The sequence below is a fragment of the Olea europaea genome, unplaced genomic scaffold (assembly GCF_002742605.1).
Source record: "Olea europaea var. sylvestris unplaced genomic scaffold, O_europaea_v1 scaffold239, whole genome shotgun sequence".
Classification (NCBI taxonomy): Eukaryota; Viridiplantae; Streptophyta; class Magnoliopsida; order Lamiales; family Oleaceae; genus Olea; species Olea europaea.
Window position 1 is genome coordinate 332,029 of NW_019242055.1, and position 21,034 is coordinate 353,062.

The window sequence follows — 21,034 nt, forward strand, 5'->3', positions numbered from 1 at the left end:
TGATTATTATCATACAACCCTTTGTAATGAAGAATTATGTGTCAACATCTATACTCTCAAGTCGCTTTTGTAACTCAGTGACATAATTGCAAGTATCACATACGTTGCAGTTCTATTATCATCACTGCGTTTACTATAGTAGCCACCTCTTCTTTAATCGAGTCATCACCAGGTGTCTCTGGAAAGGGTTACTCAAGGACGTGACCAATTTTCTCATGCATAAGAACAATTCTCAGATTACAGTGTCAATTAAGAAAATATAGTTTGGTTGTTGGCATCTAGTATGCCATTCAAAACATATGGTTACTCAGATTCAATAAATATAAATGACAAAAAGGAAAGAATAATATATAAAATGCATCAATTAATTTAATATGGTCTTTTATTAAATTAATTATGCTCCCACTGTTTAAATAAAATTTATGACCCTCTCATATAAATTTATGGAGTCCATGCTTGACTCCCAGTGTGTTGGGATCCCATCTATTATATTAAGACCTTAAGTGCACTCAACAAGCCCTAATATAATATTTGAGTATATACTATTATCAATTGTATCTCCATACAACTCCCAGATCATTAAGCTGACAACTCTTTGTTTTCACACATCTTATGTGTTAGCTTAACATGCCTATAAAATTTATCTCCTTGAGTGTACTCAACAAAAGATAAATTTTAGTTAAGTCAAACCCATCATTCAAAAATATCAAATATTTCATAGTGTCAAACATATCCCTAATGGACCAGCTTTGAGTGTACTCAACAAGTTGAGACGATTTGGGACTCTGATTTTTCACTATAATGATGGAAGGCAATTATAAATGTGACTTAATATTTTATGGAGGGATTTTGCATTCATGAGTCTCATCAACAACAATACAATCATATATATATTATTATTATACATCTACAATGCAAATATATATATAACATAATATAATAGTGTGGACGATAATGGACTTTTACTATCTAGTCTTTCCGAGCCATAAGGAAGACTAGTTGGTCAATTCCTAGGGGGTATAGCATTAAACAGTGTCAATGCACCATCTCCATGGTCTCCACATTTTCTTGTCTCTTCAATTAGTCCAATTCCAACATGTATCCTATACTAGTTGGCACGCAGACCTAAATGAAATTGGACTCGTAGGCCCATAGTAACAATAATAATAATGGACTCGCAGGTCCAAAATAATAACAATAATAACAGGCTCGCAGGCCCATAAAACGACAAAAATAAAAATTAACCATTCAACACATCCATATGATCGAGTCCATAATCGTCCACTAATAATACATTCATCACATAAATGTATACCTATATAATATCTAATATTATATGCAAATAAGTTTCAAGTTTCTAGCAATTAAGTCGTCTAAACTCTTTTAGACAAATGGATCGGAATAATTAAATAATTAATTAATCATATTAATCGATTATTTAATAAGCGGGAATATTTAATTAAAATCAAATTTTAATTAAATAACAAATTAGAATCCAACTCTAATTCAACAATTATATGGCGGGATTATTTAATTAAAATCAAATCTTAATTAAATATCAAATTAGAGTCAAACTCTAATTTCAAAATGTAAAGCAGTTGAATTTAATTAAAATCAAATTTTAATCAAATAAAATATTAGAGTCTAACTCTAATTCCAATAATTAAGGGCGAATTAATTTAATTAAAATCAAAATTTTAATTAAATACCAAATTAGAGTTCAACTCTAATTCCAAGAAGAAATTTAGGACGAGTCAATTTAATTAAAATCAAAATTTTAATTAAATACCAAATTAAAGTCCAACTCTAATTCCAAGATCTTAGGGCGAAATGTTAATTAAAATCAAATTTTAATTAAACACAAATTGGAGTCTAATTCTAATCTTAAATAAAATTTTGGGGCAACACAATTTAATTAAAATCAAATTTTATTTAAATGTCTTATTAGAATCAAATTCTAATTTCAAAATATAATCGTGTGAATAAATAATTAAAATCAAATTTCAATCAAGTATTAAATTAGAGTCCAACTCTAATTTAAATTGAATTAATATTTTAATTTAAGATGAAACTCCTAAATAAAATAAAATTCAATTTAGGGTCAAATTTAATATTTCAATTAAAATCATATTTTAACGAAAATATAAAAAATCGTCAATTTAAATTAAAATTTTAAACGGGTCCAATTTGAAATTTTAGGTCAAACACATTTAAAAACAAATTTAAAACCATTTTGAAATTAAATTCAAAACTACCTTTTCAAAATTGCAAATTGACCCTAGTTTAAAATTTCCAACAGAGTCCCTTAATTTCATAAATTACGAAACAGGTCCTTTTTCAAAAATTGCAAACTGAACCCATATTCCATAATTGCAACCAGGGGTGTGAAATTTCCAAAATTGCAATTGAGGCCCCCGTCTCCCCCCGATTTCTGAAAACCCTAAAAAAAAAAAAAAAAAATTTCTCTTGGCTGGCGGCGCCGATAATGGCGCCGTCCCAATAGCCCCTACGGCCCGCAGCGCTCGCTGCTTTGGCAGCGCGCGGCAGCACCATGCTGCCGTGCTCCCTGCTGCGCGCCCAGCTGTACCGACGGCAATAATTGCCGTCGGCTCCACCTCTGCCCCCGCCACTGATACAAAGCCGGCAGAAACCAAAAAAATGATCCAATATTTTTATTTTTTTTATTAATTCGAAAATCAAATTTTCAAATTGCTAGAAAACAAGAAAAATATGTACAATCAACATTTGATTATTCAATCATGCAAATCAATTCCTAACAAACACAAAGTAGGCTCTGATACCATTGTTGGAAATCTACTTATACATGCACAGCGAAATTTAAAATAATTTTCGATTCCCACCAAGAATCGCCTTTGTGTTTAGATAGAAATTGTGATAAGGATTGTACCTTTGAAGAATTCTGCAATCCTTTTGCTTTTCTTTTAGTTCCATCAACCTTGATTCTCCACCACAGTTGTCCAATTGTCCAGCCTCCAATGGTGATTCACACAGAGAATAAGATTGCAGCTTCTAGGGTTTTCTCTTGTGCCAGCAAAAATAATGAAAACCATATGAATCTCAAACCCTAGTTATGTATTTATATAAACCCAAACGGGTTCGGCCCGGTCCGGTCCAATATTTAATTAATTCAATTAATTAAACCCGGTCCGTGAATTAATTAATCCAATTAATTAATTCGGAAATATAAATAACAAATTCAATTAATTAATTTATCCAACGATTATTAAATTAACCAATTGGCAATTTGCAATCTTCCAATTCTCTTTTGTGTACGACCCATTAGGTTCCCGACCACGATACCTAACGACGTGAAATATTATTTTGATCTAATCAAAATTGATAAATTAAAACACCCTTTTAATTTATCGTCAATTCACACTCGCCGTCCCTGATTGACATCTAGCAATGTGTCAGGGCAATACATGTGACGAGAAATGTCACGTGGTATGACAAAATCAAATTCTTTCGTTTACCGTGAAACTATAATCCCTTCGTCAATATGATCCGATCAATTACGAGATGTGGAATTGTGTCAATTTCGATCATCGATCATATCTTTCACTCCACTATTAAGTCAATATAAGTCAAAAACTCATTTTCGACTTATGACTACAACTTGGCCAAGGATTTCGTTATCGATTTAATTGAATAAAACGCAGATCATAATCTCTTACTATCTAAGAGTGACGAATCCTTTATTGATCAATCACAACCTTCATACGATTCTTGACGTACCCAAACGATGTCGTATTAGCGGCCCTTTTCAGAGCAACATCCAACACCGCCAAAGTATGACTGTCCTCATATAAGGTACCATGACGACCTCAAGTCAAAGGACCAATTCCACTATCGAATGTTAGAAATTAACCACTGACACTCAGATAGTTATCCATGTGGAATCTCTCGACGGGTCTCCAATATTTTGTTTTATAACAAAACATCCACGTGTTCATTTAAGTGTCTCCACATTTTAGCTTGTGAGATCAGCTACTTACTTCACAAGTAAGAAATGCCACACGTGATGGTCTATCCGTAATAACGATATCCGTATCTCGTTATTACTTACGACCACGAATGATTTAAGATTCAATCAGATGTAATTTGTATCTCACAATCACAACTCCTTGTAATTAACAAATTACAAAGATTTGAATTTACGGACTCTATTATTTATTTAATTGTCTATTAAATAAATAATAGATCTGCCATTTAATTGCATTAATTATATATATAAAAGTATTTATGTCCAAAATTGATTGGATCTAGGGCATAATACTTACAGTATGAAGGGGAGAGAAAGTAGCTAGCTATCATTACGCGGCTTCGAATTTGACGAGGAAATGAAATTTAAAATAATAGTTAAATTTTTTTTGTTTTTTTTTTTTTTTTTTGTAAAATATTTTTTTTTTTTTTTTTTCCAAAAAAATTTTTTTTTTTTTTTTTTTTTTTTTGTGTGTGTTTTTCAAGTCATAGTAAAAGATTTTATTATCAAGGACTGTCCTTATTTGTAAGCAGAAAAGATAATATTACCATTATTTAAGTATTGAGAACAAAGCCTATACAGGCCACACACATTAGGGGATAGGTTTTTTTTTTTTTTTTAAACATTAATGCTGGCCTATACAGGCTTGTGAAGCCAACATTAGTGTTTAGTATTTTAGTTTGATCATCAGTAAAGTATGAATGCTCAAAAATGATGTGTTGAGAACTGATTACATCGAAACTATCTAGTAAAAAAATATGTTGTATTGAGAATTGATTACACCGAAACTATCTAGTTGAAAAAATAAATTTCTTTATATGCCACTGTTTGGCCCACATTATTTGATATTATAATTTTTGGAATAGTATTTTTTGCATCATGTGTAGTTGAAAAAGAAAGAAATTTTTTTGGCTTATGTGTAATATTATTTTATTGAAAAATATATTATTAAGAGAGAGAGAAGTGTATTATAAATTTAATGGGGGCTCAATATTAGACAAGCTATACTTTATTGTGCAATCAATAAATCCAATAAGTCGGATCGAGAAGTTATCAAAAATTTGAAATAAATGTTTGGGAAGTATCATAACTTATTTATTATTTTCATCCAAACTTTAATTTAACTACACATTCACAACTACTACTTACTATTATTCATGCATTTCTGGGAGATCAATTACTCCTCTAATTATAATCTCCTTATAAGGAGATTATAATGAAACTTAAATATTAGTTCATGAGATAAGTAGAATCTCTTCGTCACATAATAATCAAATATCATGACATTAAGTAAAGTTGGTAAGAATAATGCAAGTCATCATTAATAATGATGATTAATGGTCTATGGCAATGTCATCGACACGTTGTTCAATTAAGTTAAAATGTATCTTCAATTCATTGTATAATGTAGCAGTAATCACATTGTCAGTAGATCAATGATCATCATTATTTAACTGATAAGTATACATGTATCTAACTTTTCTTAAAAATGGGAAGGAGAAGTCACTATTCTTTGAACAGTAAATGAATCCCATGTTATTGTACAAAATACAAAATGAAGTTTTTTTTTTTTTTTTGGTCCTCTTTATTTCCATCACGCATCACTTCCTTTTCACGCAACCGTCCATATTAGTCATTTTTCCCTAACTTCCTCCATTTCTCAAAGCAACCTCCCATACTTCTTTCCTTCATTCTCCCCTTTCTTCTATTCATTTCTTCTTTTCTTTTCTTTTATTTCGTTTTCCAAATATTTTGTCTATATAGTATTTAATTTCGTCTTCTCAGTGTTTAACACTCTAGAAATTCTAACCCTCTTTTTTCTTTTTCTTTTTTTACAGAGGTTTGAAGCTTCCATCATAGAATAATCGAAAGAATTATTGAAACAAGGTTTTTAGTAAGTAAATATAGATTTTTGCTATGAATTGAATGTATATTGGTTTGATTTTATTGTGTGGTTTTACGTCGATTTAAAGGGGTATTATCATTCCGTTTTAATCGTTCTCGAAAGATTAAGGATTTGATTTCATTTTACGAGGCAAGTCAGGAATTATGGCAAAAGATGAAATGGTTCTAATGGATCGCTTAGATTGGAAAAAAGCCCATGTCTTGAATTTTTAATAATGTTTGGTTTTTTTATTTTCATTTCCATTGTTGAAAGGTAAATAGTGCGCATTTCTTGTTTGTTTGTGATTATACTGCTGTTTTAGCTCATTCATGTTATCTCTTCAAGCTGGTTAGGCAAATAAGGTGAAGAAAACCTGAGAATAAAAAAGAAAAACAACGATTTTGGTTTTGTCCATTTTCTTGAAGCAACCAGTTATTTGAGTGTGTGTGCATGTGTATTTTAGTCAATTCTTTACTATTATTTTACTATTATTGTATGCCATAATATTAAAGATGATAAACAATTAATGGAGAAAGAAAAAAAAATTTAAAGAAGAGAAAAAAACAACATTTGCTCCATAGTATTTTTTTTCTTTTAGCAATTTTTTTTTAAGTAGAAATATGAGATTTCTGGTAGAATCTATTAAGTGGTCACAAGTTTGTTGAATCTTAGAAGTTAGATTCCTCTTTGATTTTTTAATTCTATGAAGTTTTTAAATTAAATTGCTTACGAATGCCTCCTGCTGATAGAGAATATAGATTAATAATAATGTATTTTCCTCTATAAGTTAGAAAACCATAGAAAATTATATATATAAAACTCCTCCGCATAGTTCGGAGAGTTCAAGTCTCCAACTCTCACTGTGCTGCAACCTTCCACACAGTGCGGAGAGTTCACATGAAAATCCACATGAACTCTTCGGAATGTGCGGGGCATTGCTTGTTTCACAAAATTTTTTTCTTTTTATTTATTATTTTTTTTTCATCACTACAAATCCATCTTCAAAAACCCCCCACTCTCTCTTCATCAGTTCAACTCTTCTCTTCCTATCTCTTTATATGTTATTTCAAATTCTCTTAATCGATCCGAGAATACAATATTGTTATGGTAATGGCAACAAGAAGCTAGCAAAGAAGCTAATGAGAAAAAGAGTCAAGAAATTTCTCTCCTTCGCATTGTCCCATATTCCAACCACAAAATGTAAAAGAACAAGATTGAAGAAAAATCAAATAAAATGATGCTTTTGTTGGGATTTTGACTTTCTTTAGGCAAATCCATTTCATAGCATTTATGGGATGAATTTAAAGTTTTTGTTAATTATTTTAAATTTCTGTTATGACATTTCTTGACATTCTGCTCAATTATATTTTAATTTGGTTGCATATTATTTGGCAAAAATCATTTGGCAGGTGTTTCCCTATATATGTTTGAGCTTCAGATTTTTTGTAATTTGGGTTTTAGATTGAGGCTTGGTTTCATTACATATTATTATCAAAAAGTGGCTTCAAAAGGGTAAATGGAGCTAGATAAATGTTTGATGAAATGCTTAAGAGAGAGGAGGAAGCTACTGATCATAATTTTTTGCTTTTAAATTTTTGACTTTAATTGATCAAAATGCAAGAAATGATTTTTCATTTTTTTTCCCTTCTTAACAATAATATATTTTTTTAAAATTTCATAGCATTGTAAACGGCAATTTGCATTTTAGTTTTAAGGATCCATATAAAGAACTCTTTGAATTTGGTCGATTTTATCTTCTTAAATATACTAGCCTTTTGTGGTACTTGTTTATAGATTGACTCGTCGAGAGAAATGAAATTGACTGTTTATTGAGAGAGCAATGAAATGAGCTCAACAATAAGAGAGAGAATGAAATTGGTTCAACGTTCAACTATTGAGAGAGGATGAAAAGCGAATATCTTATAGAAAGAGAATGAATTCACTCATTTATGCAGACTGCGACTTTCATGTCCCGTCTTCTTGTTTTACTTCATGACTATATTTCCTCTTTTCAGAATAATTGGACTAATTATGCAGTGGCACATGTTTTACATTTAAAATTTCTTTTGTCAGTGCAAAATAACTTTGAAGTCATTCTAGAGCGAATTAAACCACTGCAATGTCTCTATTAGGAATACAATTGTGCAAATTAATATGAATTAAATCTGCATTACATGAACTTGGATTTATTTATAACAATGTTGGGTTGTGTAGAAAAATGCTATATCAAAAGATATGTTTTTTGTGTCGTATTTGATTTCCATAAAACTTGTAATGTTGACAGTGAATAATAGCAATTGTCTCTGTAATATCCTGACAGAAGTGGGTTCATGTACGGCTATATGGTTGTGTCATTGTCATTTAAATGTTAAATGTCATTTACGGCTATATGGTTGTGTCGTCATCATTTAAACATCGGAATTCATTAATTGTTTTCTATTATTCCATATTAAAAAAAAAGGACCCCTTTTTTTCTTTATTTCATCTTTCATTCTGGATGCCTTTAGAGAGCAAATTATTTTGTTTGAGTAAAGTGTTTAAGCTGACTTGACATTGATCAGGACATTACAGAGACAATTGGTTATAGAGTTTTAAGATCAGACTACAAAGACACAAGCACCGAACAAAGAGTGACACATTTAAATTAAAGAGGTCTTGACTCCAAAGAAAATAAATACATCAACTATGTAGTCACTTTCAATCTAATCTTTAACGTGATTGGATGGAATAATAATTAATTATGTGTGTTATTCAATAAGAAATTATCAAAATCTAATCAACCACCCTCATTAATCCAGTAATTTAAGCAGAAGCATTCCAATTTCCAATTAATGATTATACACAGAATATGATAATAATTACTAATTTCTCTTAATTTTTGAAGGATGTGTTCGACCTACTGCTAAATCTCGTATCCGAGTTAATTAAATCTTTTGTAGGTAAAGTGGCTAAATGTATATTGATATTTTCTTTATTTTCCAGTTCACATCTACATTGTCAGATAGGATTATGAAGATAATTCTTTAATGAATTTATTCTCTGCTTCCGCTTGCAATGAAAACAAATGATATGATGTTGGTCATATATCTCTCGTCCCTTATCTGAAGTGTAATTGTTCTACATAATTTGATCGACAACAAAGTGAGATATTCTTGAATTGTGCATCAATGTTTTCTGTTTTACTGTCTTTTATTAATATAACTACTAGATCTATATAAATTTTTGAACATTGATGTTCAAAGTGGATATTCAGTAATCTTTCTTGTGCTGGGCTATATCTAATCATGCTGACAGTTAACATATCAATTTAATGATTATTGTTGGGTATATTAATGTTTGTTGGAATTAATGATTATGTTTATGAATCAATTGTAATGCATCATAATATGCTCCCAAGACTCTTGAATAATACAATAAATCTTCAACATTTTTTTATTTTTAACATCTACAATTTCTACACTAACAAAAACACAATAAATATAACATTCATGCAACGCACATAACAAGAACTAGTGATATGTATAAATCAAGTAAATTTTTGTTTTAATGAGGATCAATTCAATTTATAATATAATTAGGATCGGTCTTAGATTCATTTTTATTTATCCTAAACTTGCTATAAAACCTATTTGATTAAAGAATCAACCACTAACCGTTACGACTCTATTGCATTTACTTGTGCATATATATATATATATATATATGAAATTTTCTTTGAACTCAGCGGTAGAGTAACTCAATGTGGCACAAGACATAAATTTACAATAGGGGACTTCGGTTTCATAGAAGTCAACTCTTTAGTGTTTAGAAAATAAAGATGTTAACGGACAAAGATAATAAACAAATTTTTTAAGAATGGATATTTTATAGTTAACTCTTGGTTTGAGCTCATTTTTTCAAAAATTCATTTTTATATTTTTCAATAAAATAATATTATATACAAATAAAAAAATTTCTTAAATTTTAATCATATATTCTCCATTAATTTATTATTCCAAAAGAGTAATGCTATATAGCTACATTGGTATTACAACATCAGTTTAAGTGGTGCTAAATGATAGGCTAAGTAAAAAATTGGAATTACATGAGTAATTTAATTTCACTTATCATTTAATACCACATTAGCGCCATCTAAATTGGAATTGAAATCCCAGTGGAGTTAAAAAGCGTTATTCAATCCAAAATACATTCTTTCCCCTAAAATGGGGCTTAAACAAGGGATTAATTATATATAGTAGTAGCAATTAATCAAACCCTTAATATGGATGTAGCGAAATATAGTTGTTTAAATAATTGTGTAACATAATTAGAAACTCATGTGTACCCAAACAAAAAGCTTACAAAGTATTTTGGGTAGAATTTTTGTTTACATCAAGGAATTTATTCATATTTCATAACGGAGCCGAATGAAATCAAAGTTCCATATTCGATTTTGAATGAAGATGTTCAAAATGATGAATCAACGTCGACAATAAACCTTAGCCTTCTAAACTAAAGACGTGAGTTCGATTCTCACTGTCCACTTATGTCCTTTGAATTTGTTAGTTCTTTTACTTAGTCAATTTAGTTTTATCTTACGTGCCACCAGCAAATCACTTTTTAATAGTTTCTAAATAATTAAACATATAAGTCCAATTTCCTATATTTGAATATCACAGTATGTAATATGAAAACAATAAATAACATTAATATGATGACGGAGAAACCCCTATTGGGTAAAAACTTACAATCAAACTAGTTACCTCCACTATAGATAATAACTGTTACAATTAGATATTGTCTAGTTTACTCCACTAGACTTCCCACTCTACTTCCTGTAATCTCCGAGATACTACTATCTTCTCCAACTTTTCGATCTTGTACAATTGTCTCTTTCAAGTGAAATTTCAAGAATAATCAATTCTTGTGCTTTTCCTGTGCTTGTAGTCCACCTCTCCCAATGCTCAATTGAGAAAGTACCTTCCTTACGGTGTTAAGGAAGTCAAGTGTTTTAGATTCAAGGATTGGATGTTTTCCCAATATATTATTGCAGGATCTCAAGAATCAAAGGGTTGAATCAATGTTTGAGCAGGGTCTTGGATCACCAAAAGATTGATATAAATATGATATGTATATGAGGCATAATGAACAACCACCTTTGAAAATCGTGCTAGGCTTGGATATTTATAGTTAGAAATGATTAGGTATTATAGGCAATGTAAAACTTTTCAAAATTGCAAATTAGGGTTGACCGAATAACACTGTCACTCGGGCGACACTTTACCGAGAAGCGAGCAACAGATTTTCGCTCAAGTGAAGAGGCAACGACAAACGAGCGACGACCATTCTATTTTTGTCGCTTGAGCAGCGTCTTGGAGAGTAGTTAGCAAAATTGCGACGTCTCTTCTTTTCTTATTCCGGACTTGAACCCTAATATACCTAACTAGTTTATATAAAATTGCACCTAACTCCTTGACTTTTACACATGTTCAATCTAGTTTTTTTTGTTCACTGAATCGCCAATTACATAAAATCTAACAGAATTATATTATGGTTTATATTATGATTAGAATTAGTGAAGCATTGAATGTATAATTTCCTAGAAAATCTCATCACAGCCCAATTTTTTTTCCTAAACAAGTGGTAGAAAAGTTAAAATACGAAAAAGCAGAGTGAGATAAATAATGACGAGGGATAACATGAGATGTTAAATAGATGGAGGATAAAATTAATTTACACAATCGACCCTAAAGCTTTTTATGATTATGGCTTGGCTTGTGCATGAGTGATAGATGTCTCATGTTTTTTGATTAAGTACGTAACTCAATTTAGAGCATATTCAAAAGGCACCCTAAACATAAAATTTTGTATATTTTAGGGAGTCCATGCTCAAAAATAAATTCCAAGGAACTCATTATTTTAACTTTTCAAAATAGGGTTAAATTTGATTTTTCAAATTTAAAACATTTTCAAGAGACTCTTTATTTATAAAGAGTATCTTATGCATTATAGATAGCATAATTAAATCTAGAGAGTCATAATTTTTATGTACTTCAATAATGCTCTTTATTTTTCTTTTCTTGAAAAATATTTATTGATTTTTTCTCATATTTTATATAACATAATTTTTTTCTATATCAATAGCTAATCAATTTAAATGTGTTTCAATTCGATAAATGATTTGATGATTTCGTTGCTCAGTCCCAAAATTGATTGTTAGAAAAATCATCATCATCATCATCATCATTGCAAATTCTCATTATTAATTAAATAAAATTTGACTAAAATGAAAAAAGAAAAACGTAAAATGAAATATTTCTATTCACCTCTCCCTCCGTGACTGTTTACCCCCAGCTCAAATTGTACATGTACCCTTGTCTAGCTCCACTTTTTACAAGATTAAAGTCAATTGTGCCCCCGGGGCACATCCAAGTTGGCAAAGGAAGGACAGTGCGGGGCTCGCAATCCCAGCGTGGGGAGTTCGATTCCTGGTTGGAGCAGCTGAGTGTTGTAATAACCAGAGGAAGGGTTGGAGCAGTTTGGTGATGTAATAACCATGGAGGAGGCTCCCTTGGGGCCAGGAGTATAAAGGTTGTTCGAACCCTGGTCAACTTGGACACATCTAGCGATTTACCTCCCTGAGCTGCTGAGGGGCCAGAAGTTCAGGGACGAGGATATAGTCTGGCGTAAGCTGGGACACCTCGTTAAAAAAAAAAAAAATGTTATACCTTTGCAAAGTTCAAGTGGGTCCCAGTGTCTGAATTTTATTGAGAAGAAAGTCAAAATAACAGTAGCAACTGTACAATAATTGATTAAAATTCGGATTAAATTTTTTCCCAAACAGGCACTTAAGTATAGCGAAAGTAGATTAAGACTTGCAAGGCAAGCACGGTTATTATTATTATTATTATTATTATTATTATTATTATTATTATTATTATTATTATTATTATTATTATCATCATCTTATCTTTTAGGGTTATTCTGCTTGGACAGAATTCCGTCCAAATACAAGGCTCTATCTTTTATTTTATTTTTTGATTTTTGGATACTATTAATGTTATTTAGCTTCTGTTTGTTTCTCATTTTTTCAAAACTCTTTTTTTGGATGGAATTCTGTCCAAGTAGCAAGGCTCTATCTTTTATTTTATTTTTTTGATTTTTGGATACTAATAATGTTATTTAGCTTTTGTTTGTTTTTCATTTTTTCAAAACTCTTTTTTATACTTATTTTCAACTACACATTCACACAATAAAATATTTTACACATAAACTTAAATTTTTTACCTACTTTTTAACTTACATTTTCAAAAATTCACTATTCAAACAAATTTTTTTCCCAAAAGAAGGTCACCAAATAAGGAATTATATTTCTAATTTCATTTTAATATTGAAATTTAAATATTGCACAATCAAAAAAGATTTGAGGACTCAATTGATAGCTGGACTAAAATACGTGTTAAAATATATCAAATTTCAATAAGATATATAGTAAAAATAAAAAATCTGAAGAGTTTATATTATTTTATAGAATTGATTGTGCTACATGTCTATCACTACTTACAGATTGGTGTACATATATATGATGTGACGAGATATAATTGAATTAGAATTTCTTCAACCAAATAAAAAAAAAAAAAAAAAAAAAAAAAAAAGAAGAAGCTTTTTCACTCTCTTCTCGACATCTCATCTATCTGTAAAACTTCCTGTAACTCTTTATATATAAGTAACATTATTCTTGATCTACACTTCCCTTCCATCTAGAGTTCATGAAAACTCTCTTTCATGTCATCATCATTATATACAAAATGATGTACAAATAACATTACTCAATAATATTTTCTTATAAAGTAGAAGGATGTTGATTGTAAAGGAGATTGACTTTGAATGCGAAAGAGTCGGATTGTTTTCAATCTTGTCAAAATTTTCATTCTAATTGTACTACTGAGGTTATTGACATATTAAGCTCCTATTTAAGTCCCATCAAAACGTAAAAAATACATTTTAGAACAGTAATTGATGGAAAATATGTAATTAAAAAATAAAAAAAAATATTTTAAATTTACGTGTGATATTATTTTATTGAAGAATGTATGTCTAAAAAAACAGAGAAAAATGTATTTTGCAAAAAAAAAAAAAAAAAAAATGGAATCAAACAAGGGCAACTAACTTTCGATATTTATTTCATTACTCTTATATTTCAACTTTCGATGTAGCACCTTGTTCCTCGATCAACTATTTTGTAGTAAGTTTCGATTAATACATTCGAAACCCAAAAAAGGTTGAATAATCTTCCACTATAAATACTTAATATCTACAATAAGAAAATTAATTGTAATACCTGAGAAAAGGTTTATTGTGTCTTTAAATGTATACACCATTATATGAATTGATCAAACGTCTGTCATTTTCACCTTATTATGTACTTGACAATGATTAGACCATTCATTTCCTTATACTATACTTCAAGATTATTTATATTTTTCTGTAGATGATTGGACACCCTCACCAAACCTTAAAAGCCTTCTCACTCAACTCCCCAAGTAATCAAACGAGTTCGACTTGTGCCATTACGCTTGTCTTGTAGTTCAGGATTGGTTTCGTCCTGCCTACTAAGAACAGTTCGACAATCTGCCCAAGAGTCGGGCCTTGTAGACCAGTAAGGATCGGCAATCTGTCAAAGAATTGAGCCAAATCCGGGATGAGAGATGCAGAATTGGAAACAAGAATTCATATTTACACACTTATAGTAAAAGGCTGTGTTAAGTTTTATGTACAACAGCGTTACCAACAAGAAGACGTAATTTGGGGTTACATTTTTTGGTAAATGATAGATAGTTATTGCACATAACAGTATTATGCTCATACATCCCTGACTTTTAGCCTGATTTCTGTGAGAGAGTGGGCCGGCTTCTTTGGGCTTGAAGGAACACTGCTGAATTTACGAACCAAGATCTTGAAACATGGCAATAATAGTATATAGAGTGTTGCCATGATAAATGGCGCAGCAACAACCCATCCCAACAACTGCATATATTTTAAGAAATTACCCAATCAATGGACTGAAGTAATTAAATGGAGATCACTAGAGAAAATTAAGGAAATCGAAAATTAGAGAGTGTGCATATACATCAGGTTCAAAATTTCTAATAACACGCAGAAAATAGAACCATGTCAACTATGTTAGGACGCCATATTTATAAAGTTCCAATCTTAAAAGCTTAATATTTACTGAAAATGAGATAAGAGAATACATTATGGCTTCACCGAACCTTTTAGCCTCTCTAAAGATGTTAATATCCACTTTCAGAGAAATTACAAAAAGCTAATCAATGTTCAGAATTCAAATCATATGCAATATGTCTCTCCCTCAACCATAACACACTTGCCATTTTAAGATATTCTGTCTGATTGTGTTGCTGCTGCTGCAATATGGCATTCCTAGAACTCTGTGAAGCAATTCATCTATGTAACTATGATGGATTGTCTATGATGTTTCTTAGAATAGAAAGGCAAGCCAATCTGGTTAAATCTAATTCTAATAGGGTTAATATGATTATCTTTCCAAAAATCTTCTAAGCATGAGAGCAGTTTTTCTTATGGAAATCCTAATAGATATTTTATATGAAATAATTTCCAATTTAGATAATATTTTATTAGTTGTTTCCTACTTAAATTAAATTAGTTTATACTATATAAAGGTCTTTGTATTCTAATATTTAAGACTTGATTATTGAATAAATTGATATTTTCTCCCCTCTAATAATTCTCTATCTTCTCTTTGATTCTCCTCCCCAATCTATCTCCCTCTTCTACTCTCTCTCTCTCTTCCCCTTTCTTCTACAAGTCTCGTTCTTTGTTCGTTGCGTTCTATGCATTTTCACCATACCTATTAATCCTCGTGAGCCTATAAGATGCTAACTTAGCTCTAGTCATGGACAAACTTCTCTATTTGCACTTTTAAATAGAAGTGGTAAAACCCCCAACCGTCATGATTCACAAACAAGATTGCATGTATAACCCGAAGAAATGAATATATATTCCCTAGTAGACGTATGCCCAATTAAATGAAGAAGAAAGATGCCAGGAGGAGGGGGTGAGAGAGAGTGAGAAACAGAGAGAGATAAGGATAAGATTAGAGAGATCAAATTTGGTTACTTACTGAATGGAAAATGCTCTGTAAGACTTCTCGTGAAGCTTTGCCAGTCAACACCTTCTTGAAAGCATCAGATGTTAGAGGAAAATGAGGCCCACCGGTAATGAATTCACCTAGGCGTAAAAATGGAATCACCAGACTACAATATAAAATGCAAAAAGAAACAAATTAGGATCTTAAGACATTTGTCAAGAAACAATGGATTAGCCGAAGATGTTAGCATGAAAATCATTGCAGAAAAATAATACCCCAAAAGGAAATCATTACTTCTACTATTTCAAATATACCTCAAACTGATTGTTAATGAAGAGTTTGTATCAGAATCAAAAACTTCGAAAGAAATGTAACTACATTTTGTACAAACACAAGAAGGAATTAACATGAGGTGCACAATGGATGATAGTTATATGATGGGCCATTAGTCTTGCATAGATATTAGCTAATGAATTAAAAACTTGATAAATAATTATACGAAAGTGTTTTATGGAACTGTATGTAAATCATTAAGTTGTGTCAATTCAAAATAGCGAGAGTTGAAAACCTATGACTTGTGCTCGGTGAAAAGTTACCTCAATTCAATAGGAGTAGCTATAAAATTAGTCAGCATTACAGTTGGAGCATGGCAAAGAGATCCCAGCACTGCAATTGCCATCCCGCAGAGAAACACAGTAACCCCTAGTAAAAACGATTAAAGAAATATAAGGTGGTGGTCAAAATTATCTATGGAAACCCCATAGAGTCTGCAAGACAAACTGCTTTTTAACACTCCCTACTGTATCCAAGTTAGATCAGAAAATAACCACATAATATAAATAGTATTTAGGGAACAATGTAAATTACCTAAATCAGAAACTAAATCGAAAAATTAATATTAGAAAAAAGTAATAGTACATCACTCTGAACATGAACCTAGTCAATAAGACCATGAAACTTCCATAAATATTAAGATCCGACTTAAAGGCTGCATCCACTAAAATAGATAGATCAGTTTTTCTATTGTAAAATGAAACATCAATGAGAAATACAGAAATTTTATATACATACATATTATCTTTTTTGGGAGATTGAAAATTGAATACATTCATGCAGCTTTGGAGCCCAATGTTGAAATTTAGAGTATGTGAACTTTGAGCGATGAAATATTTCAGATGCGTAGATGAAAATATAAAAACCAAATTTCTGGATGTGCAATTTCGCATTCTAATTACCAGAAACAAAAAACAATTAGCAACAGAGGAGAAATACGAGGAAATCTACTTTTGTATTCTATAAATATCATGGTATTAATGCAGCTCTACCCTACAAATTAAGATATATCTTGTGCCTCTCTTTTGGATTAACTTCACTAATCAATTCATTGTTCTCATATAAATAGCAGTGTATCGGATTGCACTTGATATTACACAACTAAAATCATCATTTCTTACATCTCCCTTTTTTCTACTAGCTAGACAAATGCAGCTACTTATGCTTCGGATACACTTAGCTTTTCCCGCTGATCTTACAAAGCCAACACTATTTTGAGATTTTCAGAAAAGTAATTTTGTGAAAGAGTTAACAAGCTATTGAGCAACTGAGTTACAGTGGAAATTAACTCGATAAGCTTCCATTTTCCATTTCTGCTTTAAAAAATGGAGAAATTAATGGGCAACGTATTAAAAGAAACATGAATTTGAAGCTCAATCCAATCTCAATATAATTAGTTTTTAATAACAATTCAATTAAACGTTAACATACCACAGATGGGGAAGACACCCAAGGTAATCCCTAAAGACCCTGAAAATGCCAATTGCTTTGGCTCCGCCCCCCTGTCAATTTAAAAATTAACAAAAAAATTATGAAATAATTCAGTAGAATATAATCAACCAAACCAATTTCCACTAAAAAAATTAAAATCAGTAATCTTCGAAGTTACATTCATGAACCTAAACGAAAATTACCTCCGAAGTATTTGGAGAAGTGGGTCGACGATCCTTTTCCGGATCCATGGTCGCAACCCGAATCCAAACCGTTTCAGCAAGCCTGTCATCTCTCCAAGTATTGTTCTTGATCTTTCGGTTTTATTGATTTCTTTTCTCCAGTTTAAATTATCCTGGGGAGCTTGTTAATTTAATTCAGTTGAAAGATAGATCACGCAGATTGATGCACAACTGAAAATGCTGAAATTGAATTAAATTCTTGATAATTTGAATTTTTTTCTTTCTGCATTTTCTGACAGAGAATTGAATTGTTAACAAAATTCAGATTCTAAAAATAGAGTTCCAGACGAGAGAACGATGTCGTTTCGTGGAATCACGTATTTCCCTTTCCTTGTATAAGATTTGTTTACGCGAGGAAAAATTGGGATTTTTCTATTTGATCTATTACTATTTTTTTTTTTATGGAAAATTCTATATTACCTGATTTTTTTTATATTGCAACATCTATTTCAATCTTTTAAAACTATTTGATCTTATATTTATTCTATTTTAAATTTTATCATATAAATTCATTCTTTGATCAAGTAAATTGGAATAATCTTTAACGTACTGTCCATATTTTTCATTAAGCATATTATATTCTTCAGAAGATGCATTCATATTTTTTAATTAAGAAATAATATTTTTTATTTCTTCTAATATTTTTTCTAACAAATTATTTAATCCCTCAATTGTATATCCTGCCATTAATACAAATAATCATGCAATTAATCCTTTTAATTCTCTAAGATCTAAAAAAGATTCATTCTAATTTTAGCAAAATTTAATAGTTTTACTTTAGTTTTGATCTGGATCTTTATTTTTAGAATTGAGTGACATTTGAACTCTGAATATGTAAACTGCTTCCTTCAATGGCCTCATGCCTTCACGAAATTTTTACTATTTCAGCTTCTTGCTCTCACTGTATCAATTCTAAAGAATAAAATTCTAAACTTCTGTTCAAGAAAAACTCTCTTTTTGCTAAAATAAGAAGGAAACTTTCTATTAGATCCTTCAAGAATCATTGGAAATAAAGATTTAGAAACTCATATTGATATCAAAATATTGAAATTTTATTTCTATCAAAACTTTTACAAGATTTCTATTTGGTATACAATGATTTCCAGAAAAACTGGTTTTTCAGACTGGGGATAGTTTAAGAGTGACTATTGATTACAATTTGAGATTTCAAGATAAGACGATCTCTATCCATTACAATGACTCTATTTATAAAAATATATGAGGCTCTATTATTGATCTATTACATCATTCAATACATCAGCAAAGTCACACTTGCCTTTCTATTAATGTCAGCCTTGGACCTACATCTTCACATGCATCATTAGATTTTTATTAAATGAGCTTCTATTATTGTCCTCCTTTTATTATGTCTTCACATGCTTTTTAAACTTTTTATCTAAAGAGCATCTTTTTTTATTATTATCATTTATCTGTTATGTCTTCACATGTAGTTGGAGCACTCCCTTAGTTGGCAGGATACTCTTATAGTGGTAGGACATTCTAGAAATTGATGTATTTCGAATTTTGTAATGTAGTCCTTTAAGATTTCTAATTTTCCATGTTCTCCATTTGATACCAGCATCCAGTTTTCATATTGAAGAGCATGAGAATTTTTTATCAAACAATTTTTTAGCAATATTCATATAGCCTTAATTCCAAGTGCTCTTCTATGTTTGATCCATAATTTTGTCACTGTTGAAACTTTTCTATCATTTTCCTTCATATCTATTTGGAAGTTAGCTGCTACATACCAAATTGATATTATATGTTCAACTGGATAATAAACAACTCCATCGTATTCAGAACTTATTGAATAAAATTTTAAATATATTTTTCGTCTCTTGACAAATCTTGATACTTCTTTTATGAATATGTCATTAAATTTAGAAATTTCAATCAAATCTTTTCGTGGATATATCAAATCCATAATCTGCCATAATCTTTATAAACAAAGGATCTCCTCCTTCCATGGCCGTTATTCTAAGATAAACATTATTTTTCGGAGAGATGAAATATAAATCACTTATTTTTATTTCATAAGCAATTCTGACTATTTTTGCACACTCTTTTTCTTTTGGACCTAAAGGGATTGTATCATCCTGTTCTATGATATTGATAGTTTTGGAATCTCTTTTATCTCAATGTATTACCACTTTTTTGGTTGATGATATTGAAATAGAATATTTTTTTTATCAGTTGATATATTGTCACATCTGGGTCCATTGCTGCTTCCAGTTGTCCCTGTTTGGTATTGATTTAGAAAACTTATTTATGAGCTCTTTGGTATATCTGTCTCAAATAATATATATTTAGTTGTGCTGCAATAGCATCAACTTAATTTTTGAGTTCTATTGCTTCTTTATGATGCTCAGTAGTGATATTCAACAATATTTTTAAATTTGAGTTGAACATCTCTGAGATCTGTGTTGCTCCAGTATTTATATCTTCAAATTCTTCGTTAAGAAAATCTGTTCTTTTTTGTATATGTAGGATAGATTGATATAACTCCATGACTTTAGCTTTATCAATCAGCGAATTCTATGTTTTTGCTAAGAAAATTTCAAAAAAATTATTAACTTATTTAATATGAACTATATTAAAATTATAAAATGCTAAATAAGCTTGTCATCTATGGAGCCTTCTGTATTGAAGTTCTGCTGGTAGTTTATTCCTGACTAATCCTACAACTTGAGAATTATAAGTCTCAACAGTAAATTTCTTGGATAGTAAGAATAATGAAAACTTTTTTATCCATATAATAATTGCTAGTAATTATTTCTCTTGAGTCGTATAATTTATTTCTACTTGATTAAAAGTTCCACTTAAATATCTACAAATCTCATTTAAATCTTTTTTTAATATTGTTGCTCAATATTTATCTGAGACATCAGTATTAACAATTAAATTATTTTTTTCATCTGGTAAATATTAATTTTGTTAAATTTTTATATTCTTCTTTTAATGATTTAACTATTTCTGTATGTTCTTCATTACATCCTTTAATATTGTTTTTCTTAACAAAATTTGTATTT

At 30.2% G+C, this 21,034-nt stretch overlaps 1 protein-coding gene across 1 annotated transcript; it reads right to left on the reverse strand.

Annotated features, from left to right (window-relative positions):
- Positions 1 to 14,576: 14,576 nt before the first annotated feature.
- On the reverse strand, positions 14,577 to 18,274 carry LOC111381907. Its single transcript, XM_023005754.1, has 5 exons — positions 17,964 to 18,274; positions 17,761 to 17,831; positions 16,593 to 16,698; positions 16,030 to 16,162; positions 14,577 to 14,894 (listed from the first exon to the last, which is right to left on the reverse strand). The coding sequence occupies exons 1-5, from the start codon at positions 18,050 to 18,052 to the stop codon at positions 14,730 to 14,732; spliced, it is 564 nt and encodes a 187-aa protein (XP_022861522.1). The 5' UTR covers positions 18,053 to 18,274; the 3' UTR covers positions 14,577 to 14,729.
- Positions 18,275 to 21,034: the final 2,760 nt, after the last annotated feature.

Excerpts from the sequence above, each read along its gene's own strand:
- LOC111381907 (XM_023005754.1), bottom strand. The coding sequence starts at position 18,052 with ATGACAGGCTTGCTGAAACGGTTTGGATTCGGGTTGCGACCATGGATC. Across the intron at positions 17,832-17,963 it reads CTTCTCCAAATACTTCGGAG|GGGGGCGGAGCCAAAGCAAT; the intron begins GTAATTTTCGTT and ends TTAAATTGACAG. Across the intron at positions 16,163-16,592 it reads GCTACTCCTATTGAATTGAG|TCTGGTGATTCCATTTTTAC; the intron begins GTAACTTTTCAC and ends TTTATATTGTAG.